This window comes from Streptopelia decaocto (genome assembly GCF_964273445.1).
Source record: "Streptopelia decaocto genome assembly, chromosome: 28".
Lineage (NCBI taxonomy): Eukaryota > Metazoa > Chordata > Aves > Columbiformes > Columbidae > Streptopelia > Streptopelia decaocto.
The window spans coordinates 213,370-233,375 of record NC_138683.1 but is presented as its reverse complement, the minus strand read 5'-3'; the positions used below and the strand labels follow the sequence as shown (position 1 = coordinate 233,375).

Genomic DNA, 20,006 nt, shown 5'->3' with positions numbered 1-20,006 from the left:
CCACCTCTGTCCCCAATGTCCCCATTGTCCCCAATGTCCTCATCACCCCCATTATCCCCAACGTCCCCAATGTCCCCATTGCCCCCAATGTCCCCATTTACCCCCATTGTCCCCATCACCCCCATCGTCCCCATTGCCCCCAATGTCCCCATTGCCCCCAATGTCCCCATTGCCCCCATTGCCCCCAATGTCCCCATTGCCCCCATCGCCCCCAATGTCCCCAATGTCCCCAATGTCCCCATTGTCCCCAGTGACGCCTACGACCGCGGCGCCTCGGCCGTCCTGACCTACACGGGCATCCTGAGCGACCAGCTCTACCATTGGTGGCAGGGGGACCAGTGACCCCCAAAATGGGGGGGGGGTCCCCTTGTCACCCCCTTTGTCACCCCCCTTGTCACCCTCATTGGTGTCACCCCCCCATTGGTGTCACCCCCATTGGTGTCACATCCCCCAGTAAAGGTGCTGGTGGCCTCCGAATGGTGGGTGCTGTGCTTGGGGGGGGTGGGGACCAGTATGGACCAGTATAGACCAGTATGGACCAGTATAAACCAGTATAGACCAGTATAAACCAGTATGGACCAGTATAAACCAGTATGGACCAGTATAAACCAGCATGGACCCATACAGACCACTATCAGTATAGACCAGTATGGATGAGCATAGACCGGTATACACCAGTATAGACCAGTATAAACCATTATGGACCAGTATATACCATTATGGACCAGTATAGACCCATATAGACCAGTATTAGTCAGTATAGACCAGTATGGATGAGCATAGACCAGTATGGACCAGTATAGACCCATATAGACCAGTATAAACCAGTGTGGACCAGTATAGACCCATATAGACCACTATAAATCAGTATAGACCAGTATGGATGACCATAGACCAGTATGGACCAGTATAGACCCATATAGACCAGTATAAATCAGTATAGACCAGTATGGATGAGCATAGACCAGTATGGACCAGTACAGACCAGTAGGGACCAGTATAAACCAGTATGGACCAGTATTCTGGTCTCCTCCCGAACTCCTGGGTCCCTTCCCGAACTCCTGGGTCCCTTGGGGCACTCCTGGGTCCCTCCCGAACTCCTGGGTCCCTCCCGAACTCCTGGGTCCCCTCTCAGCCGTGGCGCCCCCTAGCGGGGATCTCCCCCCACTCTTATGGGGGCGGGATGGGGGCGGGGGTGGGGAGGGGAAGCCCTTAAAGGGCCAGCGCCCTTTTTCTTTGGGGAGGGGGCGGGGGAGCGGCACTTCTGCAAACGGCTCCGATGACGTCATGCGGGGGCGAACCCAGGCGTCCGGGAGGACCCAGGCGTCCGGGGGGACCCCGGAGTTCGGGAGGGACCCAGGAGTTCGGGAGGGACCCAGGAGTTCGGGGAGGGACCCAGGAGTTCGGGGAGGGACCCAGGAGTGCGGGAGGGGACCCAGGAGTTCGGGAGGGGACCCAGGAGTTGGGGAGGGACCCAGGAGTCCGGAAGGGACCCAGGAGTCCGGAAGGGACCCAGGAGTTCGGGAGGGACCCAGGAATGCCCCAAGGGACCCAGGAGTTCGGGGAGGGGACCCAGGAGTTCGGGGAGGACCCAGGAGTTCGGGAGGGGACCCAGGCGTCCGAGAGCCTGTGACACACCTTCCCCCCACCCCCGCACCCCCAGGGGACCCAGGCGTCCGGGTGTCACCGCTCCACCACCCCCGCACCCTCCCCCCCCCAAACTCTCACAGGGGACCCAGGCGTCCGGGGGAAGCCCTATAGGTGGCCCTAAGCCCCGCCCCCCCCAAGCTCCGCCTCCCCCCATATAACGGTCCCCGCTCCCTCCCCCGCCCCATTGCCGACCGGCCCCATAGCGGGATGCGCCCCCAGAGAGGTACGCGGGCCCTTTAAGGGGAAAAGAGGGGACGCTGGCCCTTTAAGAGACCTGAGAGAGGGGACACTGGCCCTTTAAGGGGGGTCTGCGGGGCGCTGGCCCTTTAAGAGACCTGATAAAGGCGACACTGGCCCTTTAAGAGGCCTTTTGGGGGGGTTGCTGGCCCTTTAAGAGGGATGCGCGGCGCCTTTAAGAGGAAGCCGGAGGGGGGGGGGGGCGGTGAGGGCTCTTTAAGGGGTTGGGGGGGGTGGTCCCGAACTCCTGGGTCCCTTCCCGGACTCCTGGGTCCCTCTCCGAACTCCTGGGTCCCTCCCGAACTCCTGGGTCCCTCCCGGACTCCTGGGTCCCTCCCGAACTCCTGGGTCCCTCCCGGACTCCTGGGTCCTCTCCCGAACTCCTGGGTCCCTCCCCGAACTCCTGGGTCCCTCCCCGAACTCCTGGGTCCCTCCCGGACTCCTGGGTTCCTCCCGGACTCCTGGGTCCCTCTCCGAACTCCTGGGTCCCTCCCGGACTCCTGGGTCCCTCTCCGAACTCCTGGGTCCCTCCCGAACGCCTGTGTTCCCCGACTCGTGCCCTGGGGGCGGGTGGGGGGGTCCCCGGGGGAGGGGATGGAGTGGGCGGGGCGAGGCCTCAGCCGGGCCGGGCGATGACGTAGTGGGAATCCCCGTGACGTAGCAGCGGGGGATTCCACGCTCTGCTCCGCTGCTCCGCCCGCCCCCGCCGGGGAACCCAGGCGTCCGGAGGAGGGACCCAGGAGTTCGGGGGGGGACCCAGGAGTTCGGGAGGGGACCCAGGAGTTCGGGGGGGACCCAGGAGTTCAGGGAGGGACCCAGGAGTTCGGGAGGGACCCAGGAGTCCGGGAGGGACCCAGGAGTTCGGGGGGGGACCCAGGAGTTCGGGAGGGACCCAGGAGTTCGGGGGTGGACCCAGGAGTTCGGGAGGGACCCAGGAGTCCGGGAGGGACCCAGGAGTCCGGGAGGGACCCAGGAGTTCAGGATGGACCCAGGAGTTCGGGGGGGACCCAGGAGTTCGGGGGGGGACCCAGGAGTTCGGGGAGGGACCCAGGAGTTCAGGATGGACCCAGGAGTCCGGGAGTGGACCCAGGCATCCGGGTGACCCTCTCCCCCACCCCCAGGCGGCCGCCCCCCCTCGTCCCCCCCCCAGACGGTGAAGCAGATGCTGAAAGTGCTGAGGCAGCAACGGAGCGGGGGGGGGAGACCCCCGGTGAGTGCCCCTCCCCCCCCGCCACCCCCCCCGCACCCCCCAGGGGACCCAGGCGTCCGGGGGATTCCCCATTCCAACCCCCTCACCCGGACGCCTGGGTCCATTCCCCCTCCCCCCCTCCCCCCACCATGCTGATCTCAACCCCTCCCCCCCCCCCCCCAAAGGGTTTGGCTGCAGCTGCCCCGCCCCCCCCGGCTGGTGAGTGACCTTTGACCTCGGCCCCATTGTCCCCATGTCCCCCATTGTCCCCCATTGTCCCCTATTGTCCCCCATTGTCCCCATGTCCCCATGTCCCCATAGTCCCCCATAGTCCCCCATTGTCCCCCATTGTCCCCCATTGTCCCCATGTCCCCATATGCCCATAGTCCCCCATAGTCCCCCATGTCCCCATATCCCCATTGTCCCCATTGTCCCCATTGTCCCCCATTGTCCCCCATTGTCCCCATTGTCCCCCATTGTCCCCCATTGTCCCCATGTCCCCCTCTCCCCCTGTCCCCATATCCCCATTGTCCCCCATTGTCCCCATATCCCCATTGTCCCCCCTTGTCCCCCTTGTCCCCCTTGTCCCCCTTGTCCCCCTTGTCCCCCATTGTCCCCATGTCCCCCTGTCCCATTGTCCCCATGTCCCCATTGTCCCCCTTGTCCCCCTTGTCCCCCTTGTCCCCCTTGTCCCCCATTGTCCCCATGTCCCCCTGTCCCATTGTCCCCATGTCCCCATTGTCCCCCCAGGTGCCCCAGGCCCATCATCTTCTGCCCCATGGCCCGGCCCCCCCACTCTGCCCCCCACCTCTTGTGGGGCGCCCCCTGTGCCCCATCTTGACCCTGGGGGGGCCTATGGGGGGGCACCCCCCAGTTTAGGGGGCTGCCAGGTGAGTTGGGACATGTGGGGGGCAACAGGGGGTCAATGGGGGTCAATGGAGGTCAATGGGGAGCAATGGGGGTCAATGGGGGGCATTGGGGGACAATAGGGGCAACAAGGGGTCAATGGGGTTCAATGGGGGTCAATGGGGGCAACAGGGGGTCAATGGGGTCAACGGGGATCAATGGGGTTCAACAGGGGTCAATAGGGGTCCTATAGGGGCAATGGGGGTCAATGGGGTTCAACAGGGGTCAGTGGGGGACCTATAGGGGCAATTGGGTTCAATGGGGTTCAATGGGGTTCAATGGGGCTCAGTGGGGGTCAATGGGGTCAATGGGGTTCAATGGGGTTCAACAGGGACCAATGGGGGACCAATGGGGGTCAATGGGGATCAATGGGGTTCAATGGGGGTCAATGGGGTCAATGGGGTGCAATGGGGTTCAACAGGGGTCAATGGGGAACCAATGGGGGTCAATGGGCATCAATGGGGATCAATGGGGTTCAATGAGGTTCAATGGGGTTCAATGGGGATCAATGGGGCTCAACGGGGGTCAACGGGGTCAATGGGGATCAATGGGGTTCAACAGGGGTCAATGGGGAACCAATGGGGTTCGATGGGGGGCCAATGGGCGCCACGACACCCTTGACCCCTGACTCCAGCGCCCCCACAGGCCCCTTTCGCCCCCCCCGACCCCACTTGGTCGCAGCCAATGGCGGCGCCCGGAGGGGATGAGGGGGGGGCCGTGGCAGGTCTGACCCTTGACCTTGAACTTGACCCTGAGCCTGACCCCGGGGAGCTGGCGGCCGCTCGGGCCGCCATCCGTGCCATGGACCCCCGGGAGCTGCTGCGGCAGGACGAGGAGGGGGACACGTGAGTTCGGGGGGGCGACATGGGGGTCACGGGGGGCATGGGAGGTCAATGGGGGGCACCGTGTGGGTCATGGGGGTCAACAGGGTCAATGGGGGTCAATGATGGGTCAATGGGGTCAATGGGAGTCAATGGGGGTCAATAGGGGTCAATGGAGACCATGGGGGGTCTATTGGGTCATGGGGGTCAACAGGGTCAATGGGGGGCAATGATGGGTCAATGGGGTCAATGGGAGTCAATAGGGGTCAATAGGGGTCAATGGAGACCATGGGAGGGTCAATGGAGACCATGGAGGGGTCTATTGGGTCATGGGGGTCAACAGGGTCAATGGGGCTCAATGATGGGCCAATGGGGGTCAACAATGGGTCAATGGGGTCAACGATGGATCAATTGGGTCAATGGGTGCTCAACACAGTCAATGGGGCTCAACGATGGGTCAATGGGGCTCAACGATGGGTCAATGGGGTCAACGATGGGTCAATAGGGTCAATCGGGGTCAACATGGCCAATGGGTAGTCAACAGGGTTAACGATGGGTCAGTGGGGTCAATGGGGGTCAATGGGGTCAACGATGGGTCCATATGGTCAATGGGTGTCAATGGGGTCAATGGGGAGTCAACAGGGTCAAGGATGGGTCAATGGGAGTCAACGATGGGTCAATGGGGTCAACGATGGGTCAATGAGGTCAATGGGAGTCAACGATGGGTCAATGGGGTCAACAATGGGTTAACAGGGTCAATGGGGAGTCAACGATGGGTCAATGGGGTCAATGGGAGTCAACAGGGTCAATGGGGCTCAACGACGGGTCAATGGGGTCAACGACGGGTCAATGGGGTCAACGATGGGTCAATGGGGCTCAACGATGGGTCAATGGGGCTCAACGATGGGTCAATGGGGTCAACGATGGGTCAATGGAGTCAACGATGGGTCAATGGGGTCAATGGGAGTCAACAGGGTCAACGATGGGTCAATGGGGTCAATGGAGTCAACGATGAGTCAATGGGGTCAACGATGGGTCAACAGGGTCAATGGGGAGTCAACAATGGGTCAATGGAGTCAACGATGGGTCAATGGGAGTCAACGATGGGTCAATGGGAGTCAACGATGGGTCAATGGGGTCAACGATGGGTCAATGGGTCAATGGGAGTCAACAGGGTCAACGATGGGTCAATGGGGTCAACGATGGGTCAATGGGGGTCAACGATGGGTCAGTGGGGCTCAACAGAATCAATGGGGCTTAACGATGGGTCAATGGGGATCAACGATGGGTCAATGGAGTCAACGGGTGCTCAACAGAGTCAATGGGGCTCAATGATGGGTCAATGGGGTCAATGGGTGTCAACGATGGGTCAATGGGGGGTTCAATGGGGTAGAGGGGGTTTCTATGGGGTCAATGGGGCCATGGCGGGTTCTGGGGGTCCCAGTCAGGATTGGGGTCCCCCCGTGTGCCCCACAGAGTCAATGAGGGTCAACGATGGATCAATAGAATCAATGGGTGGTGAACAGAGTCAATGGGGCTCAACAATGGGTCAATGATGGGTCAATGGGGGTCAATAGGGTCAATGGGTGCTCAACAGAGTCAATGCGGCTCAACGATGGGTCAATGGCGTCAACGATGGGTCAATGGGGGTCAACGATGGGTCAACAGGGTCAATGGGAGTCAACGATGGGTCAATGGGGCTCAATGATGGGTCAATGGGGTCAACGATGAGTCAATGGAGTCAACGATGGGTCAGTGGGAGTCAACAGGGTCAACGATGGGTCAATGGGGTCAATGGGTGTCAACGATGGGTCAATGGGTGTCAACGATGGGTCAATGGGGTCAATGGGGCTCAACGATGGGTCAATGGGGGTCAACGATGTGTCAATGGGGTCAATGGGAGTCAACAGGGTCAACGATGGGTCAATGGGAGTCAATGGGGCTCAACGGTGGGTCAATGGTGTCAACGATGGGTCAATGGGGGTCAACGATGGGTCAATGGGGTCAATGGGAGTCAACAGGGTCAACGATGGGTCAATGGGAGTCAATGGGGCTCAACGGTGGGTCAATGGTGTCAACGATGGGTCAATGGGGGTCAACGATGGGTCAATGGGGTCAATGGGAGTCAACAGGGTCAACGATGGGTCAATGGGGTCAACGATGGGTCAATGGGGCCAACGATGGGTCAATGGGAGTCAATGGGGCTCAACGATGGGTCAATGGGGTCAAAGATGGGTCAATGGGGTCAATGGGATTCAACAGGGTCAATGATGGGTCAATGGGGTCAATGGGTGTCAATGATGGGTCAATGGGGGTTTCAATGGGGCAGAGGGGGTTTCTATGGGGTCAATGGGGCCATGGGGGGTTCTGGGGGTCCCGGTCGGGATTGGGGACCCCCCGTGTCCCCCCCAAAGGCTCCTTCACGTCCTGTGCGCGCGGGGGCTGCGCGTTCCCGCCCGGGCGGCCGCCGAAGCCTTCGCCCAATGGGGGCAGCTGGAGCTGCGCGAGCACCGCGGGAAGGTAATTAGCGCTAATTAGCGGGAGCGAGGGGGCATGAGTGGGGTTAAGGGGGATTAGTGGGAGTAAGGGGGTAATAAGGGGCAATTAGTGGGAGTAAGGGGGTAATAAGGGGTAATTGTGGGAGGGTATCAAGGGGGTGTTAAGGGGGCATTAATGGGGTATTAAGGAGTATTAATGGGGTATTAATGGGGTATTATGGGCCAATAAGGGGGTATTAAGGGGGCATTAATGAGGTATTAATGGGGGCATTGGGGTGTTAATGGGGGTATTAATGGGTTATTAAGGGGTCATTAAGGGGCCATTAAGAGGGTATTAAGGGGGTATTAATGGGCTATTAAGGGGTGTTAAAGGGGTATTAAGGGCATTAATGGGGTATTAAGGGGCTATTAAGGGGTGTTGGGGGTATTAAGGGGCATTAGGGGGTTATTAATGGGGTATTGAGGGTATTAATGGGATGTTCTTTAAGGGGGTATTAATGAATATTAAGGGGGTATTAATGGGCTATTAATGGGTTATTAAGGGGGTATAATGAGTGTATTAAGGGGGTATTAAGAGGTTATTAAGAGGGTATAATGGGGTTATTAAGGGGTGTTAAGGGGGTATTAAGGGGCATTACTGGGGTATTAAGGGGGCATTAGGGCATATTAAGGGGGTATTAATAGGGTGATTGGGGCATTAATGGGGTAATAATGGGGTGTTAATGGGTATTAAGGGGCTGTTAAGGGGCATTAATGGGGCATTAAGGGGGTATTAAGGGCTATTAAGGGGCATTAATGGGGTATTAACGGGGTATTAAGGGGCTATTAAGGGGCATTAATGGGGTATTAATGAAGTACTAATGGGGTATTAAGGGCCATTAAGGGGTTATTAATGGGGTATTATGGGGCAATAAGGGGGTGATAAGGGGTATTAAGGGGGTATTAAGGGGCATTAGGGCATATTGGGGTTACTAATGGGGTATTAGGAGGGTATTAATGGGTTATTAATGGTTCATTAAGGGGCTATTAAGAGGGCATTAAGGGGTATTAAGGGGCTATTAAGGGGTATTAATGGAGTATTAAGGGGGTATAATAGGGGTATTAAGGGGCTGTTAAGGGGGTATTAATGGGGCTTTAAGGGGTATAATGGGGGTGTTAATGGGCTATTAAGGGGATGTTAAAGGGCTATTAAGGGGTTGTTAATGGGGTATTAGTGGGGTGTAAATTGGGGTATTAAGGGGGCATTAAGGGGGCATTAATGGGGTATAATGTGGTATTAAGGGGTATTAATGTGGCATTAAGAGGTATTAATGGGGTATAATGGGGGTATTAAAGGGATATTAAGGGGTGTTAAGGGTTATTAATGGGGTGTTAATGGGGTATTAAGGGGCATTAATGGGTTATTAATGGGGTAATAATGGGGTATTAAGGGCTATTAAGGGGCATTAATGGGGCATTAATGGGGTATTAAGGGGCATTAATGGGGTATTAATGGGGTATTAAGGGCTAATAAGGGGCATTAATGGGGTATTAATGGGGTGTTAGGGGTATTAAGGATTATTAAGGGGGTATTAATGGGCTATTAGTGGGTTATTAAGGGGGTATAATGAGGGTATTAAGGGGGTATAATGAGGGTATTAAGGGGGCGTTAAGGGTGTATTAAGTGCTATTAAGGGGGTATTAATGGGGTAATAAGGGGTATTAAGGGGGCATTAGGACGTATTAAGGGGTATTAATAGGGTGACTGGGGCATTAATGGGGTAATAGTGGGGTGATAAGGGGGCATTAAAGGGGTATTAAGGGGATATTAATGGGGTGTTAAAGGGGTATTAAGGGGCATTAATGGGGTATTAATGGGGTGTTAATGGGGCATTAAGGGGTTATTAAGGGCTATTAAGGGGCATTAATGGGTTATTAGTGGGGTATTAAGGGGCATTAAGGAGTATTAAGGGCTACAATGGGGTATTAATGGGTGTTAATGGGCTAAGGGTGTATTAATGGGTTATTAAGGGGCATTAAGGACTATTAAGGGGCATTAATGGGTTATTAATGGGGTATTAAGGGGCATTAAGGGGGTATTAATGGGGCATTAAGGGGTTATTAATGGGGAATTAAGGGGCATTAATGGGGTATTAAGGGGTGTTAATGGGGCATTAAGGGGATATTAAGGGTAATTAAGGGGCATTAATGGGTTATTAATGGGGTATTAAGGGGCATTAATGGGGCATTAAGGAGTATTAAGGGCTACAATGGGGTATTAATGGGTGTTAATGGGCTATTAAGGGTGTATTACTGGGTTATTAAGGGGCATTAAGGACTATTAAGGGGCATTAATGGGGCATTAAGGGGATATTAAGGGTAATTAAGGGGCATTAATGGGTTATTAATGGGGTATTAAGGGGCATTAATGGGGCATTAAGGAGTATTAAGGGCTACAATGGGGTATTAATGGGTGTTAATGGGCTATCAAGGGTGTATTAATGAGTTATTAAGGGGCATTAAGGACTATTAAGGGGCATTAATGGGGTATTAAGGGGTTATTAAGGACTATTAAGGGGCATTAATGGGTTATTAGTGGGGTATTAAGGGGCATTAATGGGGCATTAAGGAGTATTAAGGGGGTACAATGGGGTATTAATGGGGTGTTAATGGGCTATTAAGGGTGTATTAATGGGTTATTAATGAGGCATTAATGGGGTTTTAAGGGGTATTAATGGGGTATTAAGGGGCATTAAGGGGGTATAATGGGGGCATTAATACGGTGTTAATGGGCTATTAAGGGGGTATTAATGGGATGTTAATGGGCTATTAAGGGGTTGTTAAGGGGGTATTAATGGGGTGTTATAGGGCTATTAAGGGGTTATTAATGGGGTATTAAGGGGCATTAAGGGGGTATTAAGGGGCTATTAAGGGGTTCTTAAGGGGGTATTAATGGGGTGTTAATGGGTTATTAAGGGGGTGTTAATGGGTTATTAATGGCTCATTAAGGGGGCATTAATGGGGTATTAAGGGGCATTATGGGGGTATTAATGGGGCATTAAGGGTTATTAAGGGGTATAATGGGGGTATTAATGGGGTGTTAATGGGCTATTAAGGGGGTATTAATGGGTTATTAAGGGCTATTAAGGGGTTGTTAAGGGGGTGTTAATGGGGTACAAAGGGGGTATTAAGGGCCGACGGGGTTTAACGAGCGCTAATGAGGTTCAGGGCGCTAATTGCGGGTGACCTTTGACCCCCAGACCCCCCTGTTGGTGGCGGCGGCGGCCGCGGCCCCGGGGGTGGTTCGGGACCTATTGGGTCTGGGGGCCGATCCCAACGGCACCGACCGGGACGGGAGGAACGTCCTGCACCTGGCGGCCGAGCTGGGGCTGCCCCGTGTGCTGCAGGTGGGACCCAGGCGTCCGGGGGGACCCAGGCGTCCGGGGGGACCCAGGAGTTCGGGGGGAGATGGGGGTTTGGGGACCCAGGCGTTTGGGGAACCCAGGAGTTCGGGAGGGACCCAGGAGTGCCCCAAGGGACCCAGGAGTTCAGGAGGGACCCAGAAATTCGGGAGGGACCCAGGAGATCGGGAGGGACCCAGGAGTGCCCCAAGGAGACCCAGGAGTTCGGGAGGGACCCAGGCGTCCGGGGGACCCAGGAGTTCGGGAGGGACCCAGGAGTTCGGGAGGGACCCAGGAGTGCCCCAAGGGACCCAGGAGTTCAGGAGGGACCCAGGAGTTCGGGAGGGACCCAGGTGTTCAGGAAGGGACCCAGGAGTCCGGGAGGGAGCCAGGAGTTCAGGGGGGAGATGGGGGTTTGGGGGGAGATGGGAGTTGGAGGGACCCAGGCATCCGGGGGGACCCAGGCGTTCGGGGGACCCAGGAGTTCGGGAGGGAGCCAGGTGTTCGGGAGGGACCCGGGAGTGCCCCAAGGGACCCAGGCGTTCGGGAGAGGACCCAGGAGTTTGGGAGGGGACCCAGGCGTCCGGACCCTCACCCCTCGCCCCGCCCCCAGGCCGTGATGTCATCGGGCGTCCCCGTAAACCTGGAATCCCGGAATTTCGAAGGTCAGAAAATTGGGGTCCCCATCAATTTAGGGGGCAGGGGTCCCCAAATTTGGGGGGGGGTACCTTATTGAGGACCCTTTATTGGGGGGGTCCCATATTTGAGGGTCCAATGGGGGTGTCCCATGGGGGGGTCCCCAAATTTGGGGGGGGTCCCCAATTGATGAGGCTTTAATTTGGGGGGGGTCCCATATTTGGGGGTCCAATGGGAGGTCCCATTAGGGGGGAGTCCCCAATTTTGGGGGGGAGTCCCCAATTGATGAGGCTTTAATTTGGGGGGGGGGTCCCATACTTTGGGGTCCAATGGGGGGGTCCCATTGGGGGGGGTCCCCAAATTTGGGGTGGGGGCATGGTCCATTGAGATCAGTTGGGGGCCATAGGGATAATAATGGATCCCTTGGGGGGGGCGTTTCCCACCCTGACCCCGCCCCCTCGTGGCTCCTCCCCCTCTCCCCTAGGCCACACCCCCCTGCACTGCGCTGTCCTATCCCATAATGCCTCGGTGCGAGGGGGGGGGATCCCCCCCCCCGCCCCCCACGAGCGACTTCGCTGCGTCCAGATCCTGTTGGACATGGGGGCGGATTGGGGGAGCCAGGTAACCCCGCCCCCCCGCCCCGGACGCCTGGGTCCCTCCCGAACTCCTGAGTCCCTCCCGAACTCCTGGGTCCCTCCTGAACTCCTGGGTCCCCCCCGAACTCCTGGGTCCCCCCCGAACTCCTGGGTCCCCCCTGAACTCCTGGGTCCCTCCCAACTCCTGGGTCCCTTGGGGCACTCCTGGGTCCCTCCCCGAACTCCTGGGTCCCCCCCCGAACTCCTGGGTCCCTTGGGGCACTCCTGAGTCCCTCCCGAACTCCTGGGTCCCTCCTGAACTCCTGGGTCCCCTCCCGGACACCTGGGTCCCTCCCGAACTCCTGGGTCCCCCCCGAACTCCTGGGTCCCTTGGGGCACTCCTGGGTCCCTCCCAGAACTCCTGGGTCCCTCCCAGAACTCCTGGGTCCCCCCCGAACTCCTGGGTCCCTTGGGGCACTCCTGAGTCCCTCCCGAACTCCTGAGTCCCTCCCGAACTCCTGGGTCCCTCCTGAACTCCTGGGTCCCCTCCCGGACACCTGGGTCCCTCCTGAACTCCTGGGTCCCCCACGAACTCCTGGGTCCCTTGGGGCACTCCTGGGTCCCTCCCGAACTCCTGGGTCCCCAGGACGTGCGCAGCGGTTGGTCCGTCCTGCACTTGGCCGTGGGGGGCGGGAACTTGACCTTGACCCGGCTGCTCCTGCGCCGGCCCGGGGCCCAGCGGCTCGTGAACGTCACGGTAACGAGGCCCCGCCCCCTGGGGGTGGAGTCTATTGGGGGGGGTCTATGGGGCTCTATGGTCTCTATAGGGCTCTATTGGGTCTCTATGGGTGTCTATGGGGTCTCTATGGGGGGATCTGTGGGTCTCTATGGGGTGTCTATGGGGCTCTATGGTCTCTATGGATGTCTATGGGGTCTCTATGGGTGTCTATGGTCTCTATGGGTGTCCATGGGGTCTCTATGGGTGTCTATGGGGCTCTATGGTCTCTATAGGGCTCTGTTGGCTCTCTATGGTCTCTATGGTTGTCTATGGGTCTCCATGGGGTCTCCATGGGGTCTCTATGGGGCTCTATGGTCTCTATGGTCTCTATAGGGCTCTATTGGGTCTCTATGGGTCTCTATGGGTCTCTATGGGGGGATCTATGGGTCTCCATGGGGCCTCTATGGGGGGATCTATGGGTTTCTATGGGGTGTCTATGGGTGTCTATGGGGCTCTATGGTCTCTGTAGCACTCTATTGGGTCTCTATGGTCTCTGTAGGGCTCTATTGGGTCTCTATGGTCTCTATGGGTGTCTATGGGACTCTATGGGGGGATCTATGGGTCTCCATGGAGTCTCTATGGGGGGATCTATGGGTCTCTATGGGGTGTCTATGGGGCTCAATGGTCTCTACAGGGCTCTATTGGGTCTCTATGGTCTCTATGGGTGTCTATGGGTCTCTATGGGGGGCTCTATGGGTGTCTATGGGGTGTCTATGGGGCTCTATGGGGGTATCTATGGGTCTCCATGGGGGATCTATGGGTCTCTATGGGATGTCTATGGGGCTCTATGGTCTCTATAGTCTCTACAGGGCTACATTGGGTCTCTATGGGTCTCTATGGGTCTCTATGGGTGTCTATGGGTCTCTATGGTCTCTATGGGGCTGTATGGTCTCTATGGTCTCTATAGAACTCTATTGGGTCTCTATGGGTGTCTATAGGTGTCTATGGATCTCTATGGGGGATCTATGGGTCTCTATGGGGTGTCTATGGGGCTCAATGGTCTCTACAGGGCTCTATTGGGTCTCTGTGGTCTCTATGGGTGTCTATGGGTCTCTATGGGGGGCTCTATGGGTGTCTATGTGGTGTCTATGGGGCTCTATGGGGGTATCTATGGGTCTCCATGGGGGATCTATGGGTCTCTATGGGATGTCTATGGGGCTCTATGGTCTCTATAGTCTCTACAGGGCTACATTGGGTCTCTATGGGTCTCTATGGGTGTCTATGGGTCTCTATGGTCTCTATGGGGCTGTATGGTCTCTATGGTCTCTATAGAACTCTATTGGGTCTCTATGGGTGTCTATAGGTGTCTATGGATCTCTATGGGGGATCTATGGGTCTCTATGGGGTGTCTATGGGGCTCTATGGTCTCTATAGGGCTCTATTGGGTCTCTATGGTCTCTATGGGTGTCTATGGGTCTCTATGGGGGGATCTATGGGTGTCTATGGGGTGTCTATGGGTCTCTATGGTCTCTATGGGTCTCTATGGGTCTCTATGGGTCTCTATGGGTCCCTATTGGTCTCTATGGTCTCTATGGGTCCCTATTGGTCTCTATGTGTCTCTATGGTCTCTCTGGTCTCTATGGGTCTCTATTGGTCTCTATGTGTCTCTTTGGGTCTCTATGGTCTCTATGGGTCTCTATGGGTCTCTATGGGTCCCTTTGGGTGTCTATGAGTCTCTATGGGAGTCTATGGGTCTCTATGGTCTCTATGGGTCACTATGGGGTCTCTGTGGGTCCCTATGGGTCCCTATTGGCCTCTATGGGTCCCTATGGGTGTCTATGAGTCTCTATGGTCTCTATGGGTCTGTATGTGTCTCTATGGGGTGTCTATGGGTCCGTATGTGTCTCTATGGGTCGCTATGGGGTATCCATGGGTCGCTATGGGGTGTCTATGGGTCGCTATGGGGTATCTATGGGTCCGTATCTCTATGGGTCTCTATGGGGTATCCATGGGTCTCTATGGGTCACTATGGGGTGTCTATGGGGTGTCTATGGGTCACTATGGGGTGTCTATAGGGTATCTATGGGGTATCCATGGGTCACTATGGGGTGTCTATGGGTCACTATGGGTCCCTATGGGGTATCCATGGGTCACTATGGGGTGTCTATGGGTCACTATGGGTCCCTATGGGGTATCCATGGGTCGCTATGGGGTGTCTATGGGTCGCTATGGGGTATCTATGGGTCCCTATGTATCTCTATGGGTCTCTATGGGGTATCCATGGGTCTCTATGGGTCACTATGGGGTGTCTATGGGTCACTATGGGGTGTCTATAGGGTATCTATGGGGTATCCATGGGTCACTATGGGGTGTCTATGGGTCACTATGGGTCCCTATGGGGTATCCATGGGTCGCTATGGGGTGTCTATGGGTCACTATGGGTCCCTATGGGGTATCCATGGATCACTATGGGGTGTCTATGGGTCACTATGGGGTGTCTATGGGGTATCCATGGGTCGCTATGGGGTGTCTATGGGTCACTATGGGGTGTCTATGGGGTATCTATGGGGTATCCATGGGTCACTATGGGGTGTCTATGGGTCGCTATGGGGTATCTATGGGTCCCTATGTATCTCTATTGGTCTCTATGGGGTATCCATGGGTCTCTATGGGTCACTATGGGGTGTCTATGGGTCACTATGGGGTGTCTATAGGGTATCTATGGGGTATCCATGGGTCACTATGGGGTGTCTATGGGTCACTATGGGTCCCTATGGGGTATCCATGGGTCGCTATGGGGTGTCTATGGGTCACTATGGGGTATCCATGGGTCGCTATGGGGTGTCTATGGGTCACTATGGGGTGTCTATGGGGTATCTATGGGGTATCCATGGGTCACTATGGGGTGTCTATGGGTCGCTATGGGGTATCTATTGGTCCCTATGTATCTATATGGGTCTCTATGGGGTATCCATGGGTCTCTATGGGTCACTATGGGTCGCTATGGGGTATCTATGGGGCAGGCCCACGGGAACACCCCCCTGCACGTGGCGGCCGCTCTCCGTGGGTCCCCCCACCAGGACGGGCTGATCCGGCTGCTCTTGGCGTGTGGGGCCGACCCCCAAGTGCGGAACCTGGAGCACGAGCTGCCCCACGCGTTGCTGCCCCACGGGCCCCACGGCGAGCAGGTGGGCATGGGGCAAAACGGGCCAAAACGGGCCAAAAACGGGCCAAAATCGACCCAAAATGGGCCAAAATCGACCCGAAACGGGCCAGAATTGGCCCAAAATGGGCAAAATGGGCCAAAATCGACCTAAAATGGCCAAAAATTGACTCAAGATTGACCCGAAATGGCCAAAAATTGACCCGAAATGGGACAAAATGGATCAAAATGGGCCAAAAATGACCCTAAATGGTCCAAAATGGGCCAAAATCAGCCCAAAATGGGCCAAGATTGACCCAAAATCGACCCAAAATGGGCAAAATTGACCCAAAATCGACCAAAAATGGCCAAAAGATTGACCTAAAATTGACCAGAAATGGCCCAAAATCGACCCAAAATGGGCCAAAATTGACCCAAAATGGGCCAAAAATGATCCGAAATCGACACAAAATTGATCCAAAATTGACCCCAAATGGCCAAAAATTGACCCGAAATTGACCCAAAATGGGCCAAAATTGACCCAAAATTGACCGAAATTGGCCAAAAATTGACCCAAAATTGACCCCAAATCGACCCGAAATTGACCCAAAATGGGCCAAGATCGACCCGAAATGGGCCAAATCGGCCCGAAATGGGCCAAAATGGGCCTGAATTGACCCAAAATCGACCCAAAATGGGCCAAAATCAGCCCGAAATGGGCCAAAAATGACCCTAAATGGGCCAAAATCGACCCTAAATGGGCCGGAATTGACCCGAAATCGACCCAAAATGGCCAAAAATTGAGCTAAAATCGACCTGAAATGGCCCAAAATCGACCCAAAATGGGCCAAAATTGACCCAAAATTGATCCAAAATTGACCTAAAATGGCCAAAAATTGAGCTAAAATCGACCTGAAACAGCCCAAAACCAACACAAATTGGGCCAAAAACGACCTAAAATGGGCCAAAAATGACCCTAAATGGGCCAAAAATGACCCGAAATGGGCCAAAATCGACCCAATATGGGCCAAGATCGACCTAAAATGCCCAAATTTTGACCCGAAATCGATCCAAAATCGACCCAAAATGGCCAAAAATTGGCCCAAAAATGATCTGAAATGGCCCAAGATTGACCCAAAATTGACCAAAAATCGACCCAAAATGGGCCAAAATCGGCCAAAATTGACCCAGAATTGACCCAAAATTGATCCAAAATTGACCCAAAATGGCCAAAAATTGAGCTAAAATCGACCCAAAATGGGCCAAAATGGCCCAAAATCGACCCAAAATGGGTCAAAATCCACCCAAAATGGCACAAAATCGAGCTAAAATGGACCAAAGTCGACCCAAAATTGATCCAAAATTGACCCAAAATGGCCAAAAATTGAGCTAAAATGGACCAAAATGGGCCAAAATCGACCCGAAATCGGCCAAAAATGACCCGAAATGGGCCAATATGGCCAAAAATTGACCCAAAATTGACCAAAAATGGGCCAAAATCGACCCAAAATGGGCCAAAATTGACCCAAAATTGATCCAAAGTTGACCCAAAATGGCCAAAAATTGACCCAAAATTGACCAAAAATTGGCACAAAATGGCCCAAAATCGACCCAAAATTGGCCCAAAACGACCAAAAATTTACCTGAAATGGCCCAAAATGGCCGAAAATTGATCCAAATTAACTCAAAATTGACCCAAAAATGACCCAAAATTGTCTCAAAATGGCCCAAAATTGACCCAAAAATCACCCGAAATGGACCAAAATGGACCCAAAATGGCCAAAAATTGAGCTAAAATGGCCCAAAATTGATCCGAAATGGGCCAAAATTGACCCAAAATTGACATGAAATGGCCCCAAATTGACCCAAAATCAACCCAAAATGGTCAAAAATGGTCCACAATTGACCCAAAATGGCCCAAAATTGACGCAAAATGGTCCAAAATTGACCCAAAATGGCCCAAATTTACCCAAAATGGCCAAAAATTGAACCAAAATGGCAAAAAATTGACCCGAAATGGCCCAAAATTGACCCAAAATGGCCCAAAATGACCCAAAATAGCCCAAATTCGCCCCATTTTGGGGTGAAATTGGGCGATTTTGGGTCCTGACTCCCCCTCCCCCCCCCAGCTCCGCCTCCTCCTGAGGAGCCGCCCGAGGACACGCCCCCGAAAGTGACGTCAGAGGGGGCGGGGCCACCCGGCGATGACATCACGTGATGGCGACACCCCCCCTATAATGGGGGGGGGGGAGGGACCCGGACGCCTGGGTCCCTTATTCCACAATAAGGGACCCAGGCGTCCGGGTGACCCCCCCAAAAGGGACCCAGGCGTCCGGGTGACCCCCCCATATTAATTTTCCTTAATTTCTATGAAATTGTTCATTTTGGGGGGGGGGACCCAGGCGTCCGGGAGGGACCCAGGCGTCCGGGAGCCCCCATTCCCCACCCCCCCCCCCAAAAAAAAAGGGGGCACTGCCCCTTTAAGAGGCCCAAATCCACCCCTCCCCCTCCCTCATTAACAATGGGGGTTAATTGGGGGGGGGGGTTAATGGGTCCCCCCCAAATTGGGGGAGCGAGAAGCCCCAAAATCGGGGGATTTTGCCCCAAAATTGGGGGATTTTGTGCCCAAAACGCGGAATTTTGCCCCAAATTGGGGCAATTTGCCCCAAAATTGGGATTTTTCACCCCAAAAATGGGCATTTTTACCCCAAATTGGGGGATTTTGCCCCAAAATGGGTCGTGACCCCCCCCCTCCCCACTCCCTGAACTGGGATTAAACTGGTTTATACTGGTGGGACCGGGGGAATAAACGCTGATTGGCTGGAGTGAGTGACGTCACTTGTTGGCAGGGAGAGATGGAAAAAAGGGACCCAGGCGTCCGGGCGGCCAATGAACACGCAGGTTTATTGGGGGGGGGGCGTGGCCTCCGGGTCACACCAGCGCCCCCTGGAGGGTGAATGGGACAGCGGGGGGGGTGGAGACCTGGGGGAGGGGGGGAGGGGTCAGGGGGGACCCAGGCGTCCGGGGAACATCCCATAGGGGACCCAGGCATCCGGGTGACCCCCCAATAAGGGACCCAGGCGTCCGGGACCCCCCCAATAAGGGACCCAGGCGTCCGGGAATATCCAACCCAATAAGGGACCCAGGCGTCCGGGTGACCCCACAATAAGCGACCCACGTGTCTGGGGAACCCCCCAACCCCAATAAGGGACCCAGGCGTCCGGGTGACCCCCCCAATAAGGGACCCAGGTGTCCGGGGAACCCCCCAACCCCAATAAGGGACCCAGGCGTCCGGGACCCCCCCAATAAGGGACCCAGGCGTCCGGGAATATCCAACCCAATAAGGGACCCAGGCGTCCGGGACCCCCCCCACCCCCAATAAGGGACCCAGGCGTCCGGGGACCCCCCCCAACCCCAATAAGGGACCCAGGCGTCCGGGTGACCCCACAATAAGGGACCCAGGCGTCCGGGGACCCCCCCTCACCTCCTCGTATTCTCCCCATTCGGTGACGTCATCGTAGGGGTGGGGGTCACCTGGGGGGGGGGGGAGGGGTGAGTGTGGGGGATGGGTGGGCTTGGGGGGGGGGGGAGGGGAGGGGAGACCCCCTCCCCCCCTTGATACTCACCCAGGGCGGGGTCCCACGGGGGGGAGGGGCCACCGGGCGACGCCCACGAGGACAATGAGCTCAGCTGGGGGGGAGGGGGAGAAACAGGGGGACCCAGGAGTTCGGGGGGGACCCAGGAGTTCGGGAGGGACCCAGGAGTGCCCCAAGGGACCCAGGAGTTCGGGAGGGACCCAGGAGTTCGGGGGGGACCCAGGAGTTCGGGAGGGACCCAGGAGTGCCCCAAGGGACATAGGAGGGGGGGAGGGGCCCAAATAGGGGACCCAGGAGTTCGGGGAGAGGGGGGGAGTCACAGGGGTTAAGGGGGGGGACCCAGGAGTGCCCCAATGCACCCAAACCTTTGGGGAGGGACCCAGGAGTCCGGGAGGGACCCAGGAGTGCCCCAAGGGACCCAGGAGTTCGGGAGGGACCCAGGAGTTCGGGAGGGACCCAGGAGTTCGGGGGGGACCCAGGAGTTCGGGGGGGACCCAGGAGTTCGGGAGGGACCCAGGAGTGCCCCAAGGGACATAGGAGGGGGGGAGGGGCCCAAATAGGGGACCCAGGAGTTCGGGGAGAGGGGGGGAGTCACAGGGGTTAAGGGGGGGGACCCAGGAGTGCCCCAATGCACCCAAACCTTTGGGGAGGGACCCAG

The 20,006-nt window shown here is 56.1% G+C and overlaps 2 protein-coding genes across 3 annotated transcripts in view; one reads left to right on the top strand and one right to left on the bottom strand.

Annotated features, from left to right (window-relative positions):
- Positions 1-1,846: 1,846 nt before the first annotated feature.
- Positions 1,847-18,635, top strand: NFKBID (NFKB inhibitor delta). Of its 2 annotated transcripts, XM_082073835.1 has the most exons (12): positions 1,847-1,873; positions 3,009-3,097; positions 3,262-3,295; positions 3,827-3,966; positions 4,628-4,827; positions 7,218-7,323; positions 10,541-10,687; positions 11,295-11,346; positions 11,802-11,938; positions 12,539-12,649; positions 15,634-15,798; positions 17,882-18,595. In XM_082073835.1, the coding sequence occupies exons 1-12, from the start codon at positions 1,858-1,860 to the stop codon at positions 17,927-17,929; spliced, it is 1,245 nt and encodes a 414-aa protein (XP_081929961.1). In that variant the 5' UTR covers positions 1,847-1,857; the 3' UTR covers positions 17,930-18,595. The 2 variants fall into 2 exon arrangements, with proteins under 2 accessions (XP_081929961.1, XP_081929962.1); XM_082073836.1 differs by lacking the exon at positions 15,634-15,798 and having other exon boundaries at positions 17,882-18,635.
- Positions 18,636-18,638: 3 nt separating this feature from the next.
- NPHS1 (NPHS1 adhesion molecule, nephrin) overlaps positions 18,639-20,006 on the bottom strand; it is a gene marked incomplete at its 5' end in the record, with an annotated part of 43,486 nt that continues 42,118 nt past the window's right edge. Inside the window, 3 exons of the mRNA XM_082073917.1 lie at positions 18,639-18,734; positions 19,237-19,286; positions 19,379-19,442. Coding sequence (XP_081930043.1) covers positions 18,684-18,734; positions 19,237-19,286; positions 19,379-19,442 — 165 coding nt within the window. The 3' untranslated portion in view covers positions 18,639-18,683. The remainder of the gene's footprint in view (positions 18,735-19,236; positions 19,287-19,378; positions 19,443-20,006) is intronic.

Excerpts from the sequence above, each read along its gene's own strand:
- NFKBID (XM_082073835.1), top strand. Across the intron at positions 3,967-4,627 it reads CCAGTTTAGGGGGCTGCCAG|GCCCCTTTCGCCCCCCCCGA; the intron begins GTGAGTTGGGAC and ends GCGCCCCCACAG. Across the intron at positions 12,650-15,633 it reads AGCGGCTCGTGAACGTCACG|GCCCACGGGAACACCCCCCT; the intron begins GTAACGAGGCCC and ends TCTATGGGGCAG.